Below are 13897 nucleotides of genomic sequence, written 5' to 3'. Positions count from 1 at the left end.
TACTACTATAGTAAATATGTGTTTACAGTAAATCCTGTGTGTATACAGTGAAGATCACATAACATTGCATTGTAAAATGGTCTTCTATGGCAGTGGTCTCTAAACTGTGGACCTCCAGCTGTTGCAAAACTATAACTCCAGCATGCCTGGATAGCCAACGGTTATCCAGGCATGCTGGGAGTTGTAGTTTTACAACAGCTGGAGGTCCACAGTTTAGAGACCACTGTTCTATGGGGATGGTGTTTGGAGAGGTTTCTCTGTATATGTGTGAGATATATATACAGTTATATGAGGCAATATCAATAGATATTAGTATGCAGAAATAACCCTATGGGATGTATTGCACACAAGACACTTGCTATAAACAACATCGCCTGGCGGAACTTCTTGCCCTCACTAACTTCGCTTCCCGGTGACGTCATCCGTGTGCGCCAGCGCTGTCGGCGCTGTGTGATGACGTGCTGTGTTGTATTGATTGACGGCTGGATGGAGGCTCTCAACTACTAGACATGTCTTCGCCGGGGATGGAGGGGGCTGAGGAGGCGCAGACTCCCTGCGGGGACCCGCTGTGTCTTCCCTGGGACCGCTTCTCGTCGTGGCTGCACTGTATCTGTGTGGTGGGCTTCGATCTGGAGTTGGGCCAGACTGTGGAGGTGAGAGGTCTACAAGTTGTGTTAGAACTTTTAATGTTACTGGATGGGCTTGTGGATCTTTTGTTCTAGGCCTTGTGTCACAGCTGAGGACCACCTGATACTGGGGGAGGGAGGTCTGATCCCTCACACAAAGGACAAGTGCATGACCCCCTGCATTGTAACATGTATTATCCATGTGCCGTATTGTGGCGCCCTGCGTCATCCCTGTGCGCCGGCGTGGCGCCCTGCGTCATCCCTGTGCGCCGGCGTGGCGCCCTGCGTCATCCCTGTGCGCCGGCGTGGCGCCCTGCGTCATCCCTGTGCGCCGGCGTGGCGCCCTGCGTCATCCCTGTGCGCCGGCGTGGCGCCCTGCGTCATCCCTGTGCGCCGGCGTGGCGCCCTGCGTCATCCCTGTGCGCCGGCGTGGCGCCCTGCGTCATCCCTGTGCGCCGGCGTGGCGCCCTGCGTCATCCCTGTGCGCCGGCGTGGCGCCCTGCGTCATCCCTGTGCGCCGGCGTGGCGCCCTGCGTCATCCCTGTGCGCCGGCGTGGCGCCCTGCGTCATCCCTGTGCGCCGGCGTGGCGCCCTGCGTCATCCCTGTGCGCCGGCGTGGCGCCCTGCGTCATCCCTGTGCGGCGCCCTGCGTGGCGCCCTGCGTCATCCCTGTGCGGCGCCCTGCGTGGCGCCCTGCGGCATCCCTGTGCGGCGCCCTGCGTGGCGCCCTGCGGCATCCCTGTGCGGCGCCCTGCGTGGCGCCCTGCGGCATCCCTGTGCGGCGCCCTGCGTGGCGCCCTGCGGCATCCCTGTGCGGCGCCCTGCGGCATCCCTGTGTGGCATCCCTGTGCGGCGCCCTGCGGCATCCCTGTGTGGCATCCCTGTGCGGCGCCCTGCGGCATCCCTGTGTGGCGCCCTGCGGCATCCCTGTGTGGCGCCCTGCGGCATCCCTGTGTGGCGCCCTGCGGCATCCCTGTGTGGCGCCCTGCGTTTAGCCCTTCATTCTTCTACGGGTTTCTTCTAGTGCAATAAAACACAACTGCAAGGAGTATCTAATCCCGTACAGCTGCTCTTCCTCCCACCTAACTCCAGCAGCCTGTGTTCTGTGGTGGAGGCTTGAATTACTTTTCAAGCACAGCGTGGACCCTCAGGAGGAGGCAGATAGGCTCCATGGGATGATAAGTGCTGCTTCACGTGTCTTCTGGTTACAACTCCTGATCGCAGAGGTTCTTGTGACTGTGACCTGGTGCAATCTAAACTTTTGACCACATGTTGGAGGGTTTACTAAATTACAGCAATGCTTTAAAGCATGTTCTTATATACAACAGGTTTGGCAGTTAACGGTGTATAAAAAACCTTACCTCCGGCACTCTAGTGGTGCCTCCGTGTCCCGCTCTGGTCCCTGAGATCCTCTTCTTTACATAAATTGTGATGCTTGGGCCCAGAGTGTAACACTGGCCGAGGGGGGACATCGCAGCGGCCAGTCAGTATTTGTGCCCCACATATAGGGCACGAATATTGTTTGCTTCTGTAAGCGTTTGCCTGAAATCCTTTATCAGATTTATCAAAACCTGTGCAGTGGAAAAGTTGACCAGTTGCCCATAGCAACCAATCAGATCGCTTCTTTCATTTTTCAGAGGCCTTTTCAAAAGTGAGAAAATCAGTCTGGTTACTATGGGCAATTGGTCAACTTTTTCTCTGCTCCGGTTTTGATAAATCTCCCCCTATGCCCGTAAAGAATCATCAATTGGTCATAAGGGGGTTAATAGAGCTCCTATTGTTGGGTTATACCTGGTTGGAAAATACGAGTTGCAGTGATGATGTGTATACGAAGTCCTCACAGGAGAGTTGTGAGGGATCATGGGTAATGTAGTTTATTGTACTGGAATGAAGGTCACATGACACACTGTTCAGAAACACCTATTTTAGAATCTCCAAAGGGGTGAGAGAAAATTAGGTTGTGGGAGTTTGGACTTCTTGATTTAAGGCAAATTTATTCAGTCTACATCGAATCCCACAGTCGGTTCCACCAAATCGGACCTGAAAGGAAATGTAGGACACACAGGGAATTGTAATTTGCTGCTGCTCTGTAAAGAGAGATGTAGTGGTATTCCTCCATTTACCCTAATCCAGGGCAGGACAAAGGGTTAGTGGCTGTCCGGGGACGTGTCCCTCCCTCTAAGGCCCCTTTCACACTACAGGTATCATCCTGCTTTTTTGCTGCCGTTATTTAAAGGAGTTCTCCAACTGGAATCTTTTATCCCTCGCTGTGCCCGGGCTGTAAAACTATACATAATAAACTTTCACTTACCTGCCTACGATCCCCCGTTGTTCCGATATCGCCGTCCCGTTCTCCAGTCCCAGTCTCTTCCACTTCCTGCGGGTCGGTGACTTCACTCTGCGCTCAGCCGATCAGCGGCCGCAGCAATGTCCCGTCGCGTGGAAGAGACTGGGACTGGAGAATGGGCGGCGATATCAGAACAATGGGGGACCGTAGGCAGGTAAGTGAAAGTTTATTATGTATAGTTTTACAGCCCGGGCACAGCGGGTTTAAAAGTTTTAGCTTAGAGAACTCCTTTAACAGTAACTGATGAAGAAAAAACGGATGTAATAACGGATGATAAATGATGACATCACCCGTTATTTTTAATGGGTTTTTTCTTTAAAAAAAAAAAAACCTGATGTTGTTTATCTGTAATTACCAGTTACAGCAGTTTTTTTTAATCAGGTTTTTAATGCTTTTTTTTTTTTTTGTAAAGCTGTACTGAGGATGCTCAGTGCAAAAAACGGAGGTAAAAAAGCAGACTATAACGGATGTTTGTTTACATTTTTTTTTAACATCCGTTTCCCATAGACTTCAATGTTAAGTTTTAACGTCCGATTTTTTACTTTTTTAATTTATTTATTTATTTATTTAGTTATTTATTTAGTGGCGGTGATAGGACTCAGGCAGGGGGAAAGAAGCAGGTGGCGGCGCCAGTCTCTGGCACCGCAAAAGCCGCTGCAGTTCATTGATTTAAAGCACCCCCTTTAAATCAGTGATCTCCATCGGTGTCGGGGAGGGGGGGGATAAATAGCCGATAACTTATACCGGAATATCGGTATAAGTTATCGGCCATCGACCCTAACCGCCACAGAGTATCGGTATCGGCCCTAAAAAAAATTGATATCGGTCGATCCCTAGCATGCACCGTCTTTTGTGCAGGCAAAAATAGCGGATATTAGTAAAAACGGACATAACTGATGCAAAAGGATGGTCAAAAAATCCCATTGACGTAAATGGGATTTTTTTGCCGGCTGTCTTCAGGACAGGACTGGTACCTGTAGTGTGAAAGGGGCGTAAGGCAGTGTTTCCCAACCAGGGTGCCTCCAGCTGTGGCCAAACTACCACTCCCAGCATGCCCGGACAGCCCTTAACTGTCCGGGCATGCTAGGAGTGGTAGTTTGGCCACAGCTGGAGGCACCCTGGTTGGGAAACACTGCTCTAAAGTCAATCCACTTTGTGTGAAGATGGAAAAAGTGGGACTCCTTGAGCAGAATGACTATTACAAAAAAGTAGCCACTCTTGTACTGTCAGAATTGGTATACAAGCTTTGTTACATGGTTACTGTCATCTCAAACAGCTTCCCTCCTTGTGATGTGATTCCTAACATATTCTGTATTCACTTCATTTACCAAAAATGACCCCCTTACACCAGAAAAAAAAAGTCTCACTTTCCTGCAAACTACCGTCCACCTCCTATTAGGTGAAATCTATCTCATGCTGCAGGGAAACCAGGTAGAACATGGGATGTGGGGGTGAGTCTTACCTATTGTCGTACACAGAAGGGATCCTGGGGCTTGTGCATGCAAACTGAGCCTGTCTGCCTGCTCCAGAGGGTCCACGCTGTGCTAGAAAGGTAAATCAAGGATTCAGTCTTATCTTTGACCAACCTGTCCATTGGACACCAGGGGTGTCTAGTGCAGACCTGAACAGAGTCTACGGTGCGATGGCGTGTGTGTGCGTGTGTGTGTGTGTGTGTGTGTGTGTGTGTGTGTGTGCGTGTGTGTGTTGTGTTTCCAGCTCTTCTCCTGAGCTCACGTATTTGCGTTTTATTTAGAATGTAGAATTGCTCTGTTCATATCACAGATGGGTATAATTCGGGAGTCAGTGTGTTCTCTGGTCCTTTACAATCTGACAACTCCGATAAGAAAAAGCTTTGCTCAGGTGGATGAGAGAGTAAGGTCCAGAGGTTAAAAAGTATTCTAATCATCATGTTATACGAATAGATTAGTCACCTTCATAAGGGAATTGTAATAATGGGGAATTTCCAACACCAGTGATTGGCGGCAGCATGGGGGATGCACATGGCATGGGATGCCATCCTAAGGGGAAAACCAGGCGCTCCCGTACCCCAGCTGAACCGGTGCCAAAACCCATTCACTTTAATGAGCCGACCGGAGTCAGGGTGCATTCACACCACGTTTTTGCAATACCTTTTCAATGTGAAAACCGTACGGAACTGTATTGAAAACCGTATGCCAAATGATACATCCGTTTTGCGTCTTGTACGGTTTTGTCCGTTTTATTTTTTTCCCATACCCAAAACCATAGTCTACCACGGTTTTTGGTCCCGGTGAAAAACCATATTTAACTGTATACGTTTTTTTTTTTTTTTTTTTAACATGGGAGTCAATGGGAACCCGACAGGACCGTGTGTGCGTACGGTTCCATCCGGTTTGCACCATACGGTTTTTGACTTTGCACATTTTTTTTTCTTGGAATTTCAATCAAACAAGTGAAACTTTATTTATAATGGACTCCAGTCGGCTCATTAAAGTGAATGGATTTTGGCGCCGGTCTGGCTGGGGTACGGGAGCGCTTGGTTTTCCCCTCCCCCAGCTTGATCAGGCAGCTGTAGGCTGCAACCGTGATGTGAATGCAGCCTAACACTATCAGAGGGGCACACCAGGGTGCTTATGAGTTCCATAGGGTTTGCTGTAAAGGCCTGATGGGTTATGCCATCTCTGGTATCCATGGGGAGAGCAGGTTTCCTTTTACATCAGCTGCCTCCTCATTGAATTAAAGGGGTACTCCAGGATATTTTTTCTTCAGCCTATGATGCCATTATACTGTGTAATATATACACTTCGATTACCTTCCTGCATCGCTTTGTCCATTTTCATGTACGGGACCCTCACATAGAAGTGTTGTAGTACAAGATTACTTTTCTCTGACTTTTCCCAGCATTCCATGCAGCCAGAGAAAATATGTAATAAGTCACATGGTCTCTAGGAGGCATAGCTATGTTGAGGTGGGTGGTTAGATAGCATTACTTCTGTAAATCCCTTCCACCCTGCTATCCACCCCCCACTGCAGCATAGCCATGCCCCTGGACTCTGTGCCTTATGACATGTTGTCTCTGGCTGCATGGAATGCTGGAAAAGGTCAGAGACATCAGTAAAATAAGGACTTGCGCCAAAGCATTTCCTGGGAGTGCGTCTTGTCCATGAAAATGGTAATAGAAGCATATTATACATTATTATAAATTGTCATCATGGTCTCATAGCTAAAGAATAAAGTCCTGGAATACCCTTTTTTAAAATCTTTAGAAAGCAGATGTGGGATCCAGACCAATTAGGCCAGTGTTTTCCAAACTGTGTGCCTCCAGCTGTTGCAAAAACTACAGCTCCCAGCATGCCCGGACAGCCTTTGGCATGCTAAATCTTGTAGTTTTTCAACCGCTTGAGACAAACTGTTTGGAAAACACTGCATTAGGCTCTTGTTTCATCTCTTGCCATAGAACTATATAGTGGCTGTACCTAGTATTGCAGTTCATCTCATTGACTTTAATAGGACAAGCTGCAATATCAGCTGCATCAACTACCCAATGAATGGAGCTGTGCCTAATAGGGAGTGAAGGCCGCAGCGCTTACACATTTGCAGTAGACCCTGTCAATTTTTCCAGGGAAAAAGTCAATAACGGTTGTCTAAACCGACTGAATCAATGGGACTCTGCTGCACTGGAATTTCCGAGCTGACCACTCTTTAAAATACGGCTCCCTTGGTGATCGGTTTCTATGGTGGCCGCACATTTAGGGAAAATGCAGTAGAACTTGGTGGGTCTGATGTATGGAGGTTTTCTACTTGAATTAATAGGTGAAGGGAAGTCTCTCTTCATGACGCCTTTATTCCTGGGACAAATGGAAAGGGGTTTCCTCATGGGACCTCTCTGTGGCGGTCAGCAGCTTCAGTATGTCTTGTGAAAGTTCCCAGCTGTCCCACTGAAGGCCTCTTCTGCCATTGCTGTAGCTTTTTCTTTCTGTAGCTTTCTAATGTTATGGAATTATTTCCGCAGCTCCCACATATACTCTGTAAAATTCCTCCACTTCTGAGAACGATACAATATACAACTCTGTGACCGTGATGGACGGTATAGTTAGACTTGGGTTTAATGCATCTCTTTTATGCATAGGCTATTGGTCTCATACGTATGTCATGAGAAGCTTTTGAAAACCCTGTGACGTATGCGTTTAATGGATCCCAGACTGTAGTGTCCGTCACCCATGGGCTACCATGTTTAATAAAAAACAAAAATAATAAACCGCTATAAATTTAGATTGGATTTGTCTTTTTACTGGACTGGACAACCGTCTTATGTACATACAATGGTCACAATTACATTCTTTTGGTGTCTGTCTGGCAATGGACACCATTAGAATGCACTTTTGGAGTTATTCTACCAGTGGTGTACATAGAAGAATTAAAGGGGTTATCCAGGAAACAAAATTTTTATATACATGTATATATATCTCTATCAACTATCATACCATAGCAGCTTCATGGTACTATGTTATGTACACCCTCGGCTCCAGGTGTACATGCTGAATGTAAATAAAAATGGCTTCTCCTATAGAAATGAATAGGACAGCAGATCACATGCATGACCACCGCTCCATTCTGACGGGCGGCTCAGAACGCTGATCTTGAGTTCATATGGGTTGGGTGCCAACAGTCAGACCCTCCATGATCATACACTTATCACCTATGATGTGGATAGAGAATACCGTATATACTTGAGTATAAGCCGAGTTTTTCAGCACAATTTTTCGTGCTGAAAATGCCCCCCTCGGCTTGTACTCGAGTGAACTCTCCGCCTGTCAATCCCTTCTCAGTGGTCTTCAACCTGCGGACCTCCAGATGTTAAAAAACTACAACTCCCAGCATGCCCGGACAGCCATCGGCTGTTCGGTCATGCTGCGAGTTGTAGTTTTGAAACATCTGGAGGTCCGCAGGTTGAAGACCACTGCTGCTTTCGTCATCATCCAGACCCCCCCCTTTTAAGTTTTCTACTCCCCTCCCCTTGGTGGGAAGGAAGGGTGAGCTGGTCAGGACCATCTATGCTGCAGGGACCGTCCGGTGGGGAGGGTTAATTGTTCCGGGCTGTCTATCTTCACCGGGAGGTCCTCTTCTCCGCTCCGGGTTGGCCCCGGACTAGTGACGTTGCCTCGATGACTACGCACAGGGACATCCCTGCGCATGATGATGAAGGGGGGGGGGGGGGGTGATGATGATGAAGGGGGGGGGGATGATGACAGGGTGATGATGAAGAGGGTGTTAATGACGAGGGTCTGGATGATGACATGGGGGGGGGGGGATGATGCATTTCCCACCCTAGGCTTATAGTCGAGTCAATAACTTTTCCTGGGTTTTTGGGGAGAAATTAGGGGCCTCGGCTTATACTCGAGTATATACGGTAAGTGTTAGTGGCTTGAAAACTCATTTCGCCTGATAGCCTTTTAATAGAATGTAATGCAACATCTTTATTCTGAGACATTGTATGACTAAGAGCACTCTACGCTTGAAACGCGTTAACTTCCTGTTTTCCTGTGTCTCTCTTTATCGAATAAAGTGGATTTTATTTGCACCAAGAGCTGGATTCTACTCTTCGTTTTCTATGTGCTTCGTTGTTGCCCAGCACCTGAGTCCGTGCTCCATCTGCCCGGCGGGGTGAGCTGGTTGTGCTTTTTTCTGTCTTTATTCCGAGAGGTACGTCAGGGTACACACAAGGGCAGGGAGAGAGGCACCTGGCTCTTCCTCAAGCTACATGCAATATGATCGGCACGAAATCGGCATGATCGTGCAGTCCTACCAGCACCCCCTGCCTCTCTCCCTGCCCTCCCTTGCCCTTATGTGTACCCTGACGTACCTCTCGGAATAAAGAGAAGTTTGCTGCGGCATGGTGAGTCGCCGAGTCTTCTTTCTTTCGCATTGCATGGACTTGTATCACCCGTAGCACCTCCTGAGCCTGTTCGTGTGGATTCCGGTAGCATTGGCCGTCTGCTCATTTCGTTGCTCAGCATTTCACGGTAGTGCCGGTTACAACACATCTTTTCTGCTATCTTCTCATTCTCATGTGTTGTATGGTCCTATAGTAACTGACAGCAGAATGTCTCTAATACAGTAATATGGATGGGATATTGGAGGCATGTGCTGAGGACTGACATCTCTGTATACTTGACCTTCATGATTCTCTATTCTTTGTGATGAATTTCATATGACTTTTCCTTAACTCTCAGACAGTGATGCCAAGAACTAACTGTTCTGATTCCTGACATGTTTGTGGTTTCTTGTCCTTGGCAACAGATAAATACTTACCAGTCACGATAGAAGGGATTCCGCCCGGAGCCATTTCTGCAGCTGCCACCTGCCCAATGTCACTATTAGAAAGGGAATCAAATCGGTCAAAACTAACCAATTCTGCTGTGTAGTGTGAAGTGGCATCTATTTTATTAAAAACACTTAGGTTGAGAAAGACCCGGCAGGCACCATTGCAAAAATCCCGGAGCTATGGACTTACATGGAAGTGCAGGTAGGAAGTGCAGGTCCGTGTATGTAAGTGACCGCTGTATCTGTATATCGAGCCGACCAATGATAGCAAAATCTATAGAGAAAAAAGAAAGATCGAACTTACCCAGTAAAATAAAAGGTCCTCTTTATTCAAACTTCATTAAAAACGTTCCGATGCTAGGGTAGGGAGACGCTGTCGCGTCTCCCTACCCTAGCATCGGAACGTTTTTAATGAAGTTTGAAAAAAGAGGACCTTTTATTTTAGGCTGGGTTCACATTACGTTTTTTGCCATACTGTTTTCAATCCGTTTTTCTAAAGAAAACCGTATGGCAAAAAAACTGATGGAACAGTATGGCGCATTTGAATCCTAAAGTCCCCACCCAAGACCCCTCCCATAAAAAATGGACAAAATTTTCAAAAACGTATGGGGGTTTTTTCGATGAAAACTGACGGAACTGTATGCACTTTTAAAAACAGTATACTGTTTAAAAACGCATACGGTTTACTTTTTTCCATACTGTTCCATCCGTTATTTTGCCATACGGTTTTCTTTAGAAAAACGGATTGAAAACAGTATGGCAAAAACGTAGTGTGAACCCAGCCTACTTGGTAATCTTTTTTCTCTATAGATTTTGCATCTACGGTAGGTTTTTTTTTTTCTTTTTTTGGAGTGGGGATTATTAAAGGGGTTATCCAGGAAAAAACTTTTTTTTTTATTATTTTTTTTTTTTTATATATAGATCAACTGGCTCCAGAAAGTTAAACAGATTTGTAAATTACTTGTATTAAAAAAATCTTAATCCTTTCAGTACTTATGAACTTCTGAAGTTAAGGTTGTTCTTTTCTGTGTAAATCCTCTCTGATGACACGTGTCTCGGGAAACGCCCAGTTTAGAAGCAAATCCCCATAGCAAACCTCTTCTAAACTGGGCGGTTCCTGAGACACGTGTCATCAGAGAGCACTTAGACAGAAAGCACTTAGACTTCAGAAACTCATAAGTACTGAAAGGATTAAGATTTTTTAATAAAAGTAATTTACAAATCTGTTTAACTTTCTGGAGCCAGTTGATATAAAAAAAAGTTTTTTCCTGGATAACCCCTTTAATACCGGTAAACGTGTCGTACAGTGATTGTCACATTTATGGAGACAGTGCACATCTTCATTAGGGTTGAGCGAACTTACAGTAAATTGGCTCGTAGCGAACCTCACAGCTCGGCTGTTGATTACTTTAGTCTGCATAAATTAGTTCAGCTTTCCAAGGGCTCCAGTTGCTTGGAAAAGGTGACTACAGACCTAGGAGATTTAAGACTGTCATCCCGGACTTTTCCAGGCAACCAGAGCTCTTGGAAAGCTGAACTAATTCACACAGACTAAAATAATCAACAGCCGAGCTGCAAGGTTCGCTACGAGCCAATTTACTGTAAGTTCGCTCAACTCTAATGAATGGGGCTCAGCTTTGACTTAGATCTGTTAGGCTGCATTCACACCACATTTTTGCAATACAGTTCCCGTATACGTTTTCAATGTGAAAACCGTACAGAACCGTATTGAAAACCGTATGCATTGACTCTCCATTGAAAAGCGTATGCCAAATGATGCATCTGTTTTGCATCTTGTACGGTTTTGTCATTTTTTTTTGCCATACCCAAAACCATAGTCTAACAAGGTTTTTGGTCCGGGTAAAAAACCGTATTAAACTGTATAAGGGTACCGGAATGGCCAAATATGTTTATCGAGGTATTCGTGTAACTTATGGCGGTTCCACGGTATATAACGGTATCCTCCCCCCCCCCCCCCCCCCCCCCCAAAGAAAATTATTAGCCCAGCGCTGCGCTGTCCCCATCAGGGTAAATACTCACATATCACCCGCAAGTGCTGCCTCTTAGTCCTCCTGTTTGTTGCGGCTGCTGGCGATGACACTCTATACTGTATCCCTATGCCCGGGCTGCAAAAGATAAACAAAAATAAACTAACGCATGTTCCCACGTTGGCCTTACGCTGGGTACGTGAACCTTGGACAGCCTTCAGCCTATCACCTGCCGCAGCGATGTTCCGCCTCGGCCGGTGATAGGCTGAGCCCACTGTCATGTAAGAAGCCGGCCAGAGTTCCTTACATGACAGTGGGCTCAACCTATCACCGACCGAGGTGGAACATCACTGCGGCAGGTGATAGGCTGACAGATCTCTGACGTTCCATTCCCTAGGAAGCTTGTCCGAACGGACGGGGAAGGCGAGTTAAAGTTTATTTTGTTTACCTTTTGCAGCCCAGGCATAGGGATACAGTATAGAGCAGTGGTCTTCAACCTGTGGACCTCCAGATGTTGCAAAACTACAATTCCCAGCATGCCCAGACAGCCGTTGGCTGTCCGGGCATGCTGGGAGTTGTAGTTTTGCAACATCTGGAGGTTGAAGACCACTGATATAGAGTGTCAGCGCCGGCGGCCGCAACAAACAGGAGGACGAGGAGGGCAGCGCCTGTGGGTGATATGTTATTAGTACCCCGATGGGAACAGCGCAGCGCTGGGCTAATAATTATTTGGGGGGGGGGGGGGGCGCAGAACATCGCTCGCGGGTCACATATGATTAGTTCCCCGATGTGGGGACAGCGCGCTGCGGCTGATTATTAATTCATTCCCGAGGGGGAGGGGCCCAACTGGTATTGCGGTATGGGGTTAAAATTCATATCGTGCAGCACAAAAAATGTCGTTATTCGGTATGAACCGGTATACCGCCCAGCCCTACTTTATTCATAATGGAGTGAAAAGTTAAAAACGTATACGTTTTTTTCTTAGAAAACGGATGCAACCGGACAAAATTTTTTAAACCGCATACGGTTTTTAACTGTATACGGGTTAAAATTTGTCCACACTTTTTGATACAGTTTAGTCCAGTTTTGAGGAATCCGTTCATCAAAAACCACATACGGGAAGTGTATTGCAAAAACGTGGTGTGAATGCAGCCTTACTTGCCCCAGTTTATTTTAGAACAAGACAAAGGGCTAGAAATGAATCAAGTCTTACTTCTTGCCTCCTTTTCCTGGCAGATGGTGAAATGATTGAAGATTTGGCACATGTGGTGTGTACATATTGGGTATTTTGTGCGGTATTTTTTATGTCTTACCAATTGGGAAGTGGCCACTGCTGTTGTGGTTACTGTTTGTATACAAGACAAACACAGGAAAGTAATAGACATAGAAACGTGTTCTGCTCCACAGCACGTTCACACCCCCTTTTAATCTGCATTTAGCGTGCATGACGGAAAACCTTTATATTCCTATATTTTCTTGTACTTTTGTATTTTATACAAAGTTTGTCAAATTGAACAATGACCATGTAAGTATAGAAGAAAACTGTAGAAAGTATTGTACAGTGACCCCTCGACCTACGATGGCCCCGACATACGATCATTTCAACATACGATGCTTTTTTATGTCGGGGCCATCGCATAAACGGCTATCCAGCAACGCAGACTGCTTCAGCTGCCACCGTATAGCTGTTTAAGGTGCCCCATGAGCTCCGACGATGGTCACTCACCTGTCCTCGGGGCTCCGGCGCGTCCTCTTCGGGATCCCCTGCATTGTCGGCGCTCTCAATCGTCGTCATCACGTCTCTGCGCACGCCGTCCCGTCATCCAATAGGAGCGGCGTGCGTAGTGACGTGATGGCAGCGACGGAGAGCGAGGATGCCGGAGAAGCAGAGGCCTTGCCGGAGCATTGGGGATACCTCGGGGACGCGGTGACAGCGATGGACGGAGACTTCCCGGGCAGCGGTGACAAGCAGTGACGGTCCGGAGCGGAGGGGACAGGTGAGTACAACTTCCTCTAACAGTGGTCTACAACCTGCGGACCTCCAGATGTTGCAAAACTACAACACCCAGCATGCCCGGACAGCCAACGGCTGTCCGGGCATGCTGGGTGTTGTAGTTTTGCAACATCTGGAGGTCCGCAGGTTGTAGACCACTGTCCTATACTTTACATTGCCCGGATCCCTCAACATACGATGGTTTCTACAAACGATGGTCCATTTGGAACGGATTACCATTGTATGTTGAGGGACCACTGTATTGTTTTGGGTTGAAGTGTGATTCAGGTAGGAAAAGGAAGCAACAATGTGCAAATTTCTTATATCGGACATTTTGAATAGGTCTTTGTTTTGCTTCTATCTGGCTTCTTTAGTTTCGTATAATGGAAACAAGACCTATTTCTTAGTTACTCAGCTGTTTACAAGACACGTAGCAGACAGGCCAACTAGGCAAATATTAGTATTTCTCCCTAAGCAAGGGGCCGGGCCCTGTGACTGACCTGCATTTTATTTTATTAGTACTTTTTTTTTGTGAAAAATATATATTATTTTAGCAGTCAAATGTGTATTTTCAATTGACTGATTCACAGTCTGCACCTTACTTACCTGTTAATACAGCTTTGACCTTTTTCTGTTCCTT

General features: G+C 46.8%; 1 protein-coding gene across 3 annotated transcripts in view; it reads left to right on the top strand.

The window, feature by feature from the left end:
- The first annotated feature begins 247 nt into the window (after positions 1-247).
- The window catches only part of DENND6A (DENN domain containing 6A), a 67568-nt gene continuing 53918 nt past the window's right edge, over positions 248-13897 (top strand). For 2 of the 3 annotated variants that reach the window (XR_008844932.1, XM_056524437.1), the window contains exon 1: positions 248-653. Coding sequence is in view for 2 of the 3 variants with exons in the window: in XM_056524437.1 (XP_056380412.1) it covers positions 510-653 (144 nt within the window). In the remaining variant the exon portion in view is untranslated. Of the gene's footprint in view, positions 654-9252; positions 9479-12500; positions 12533-13897 lie in introns of all 3 variants that reach the window. The other variant, XM_056524438.1, reaches the window with a different exon arrangement.

The sequence above is a fragment of the Hyla sarda genome, chromosome 6 (assembly GCF_029499605.1).
Source record: "Hyla sarda isolate aHylSar1 chromosome 6, aHylSar1.hap1, whole genome shotgun sequence".
In the NCBI taxonomy this organism is placed as follows: Eukaryota; Metazoa; Chordata; class Amphibia; order Anura; family Hylidae; genus Hyla; species Hyla sarda.
This window is presented reverse-complemented; position numbering and strand designations above follow the sequence as displayed.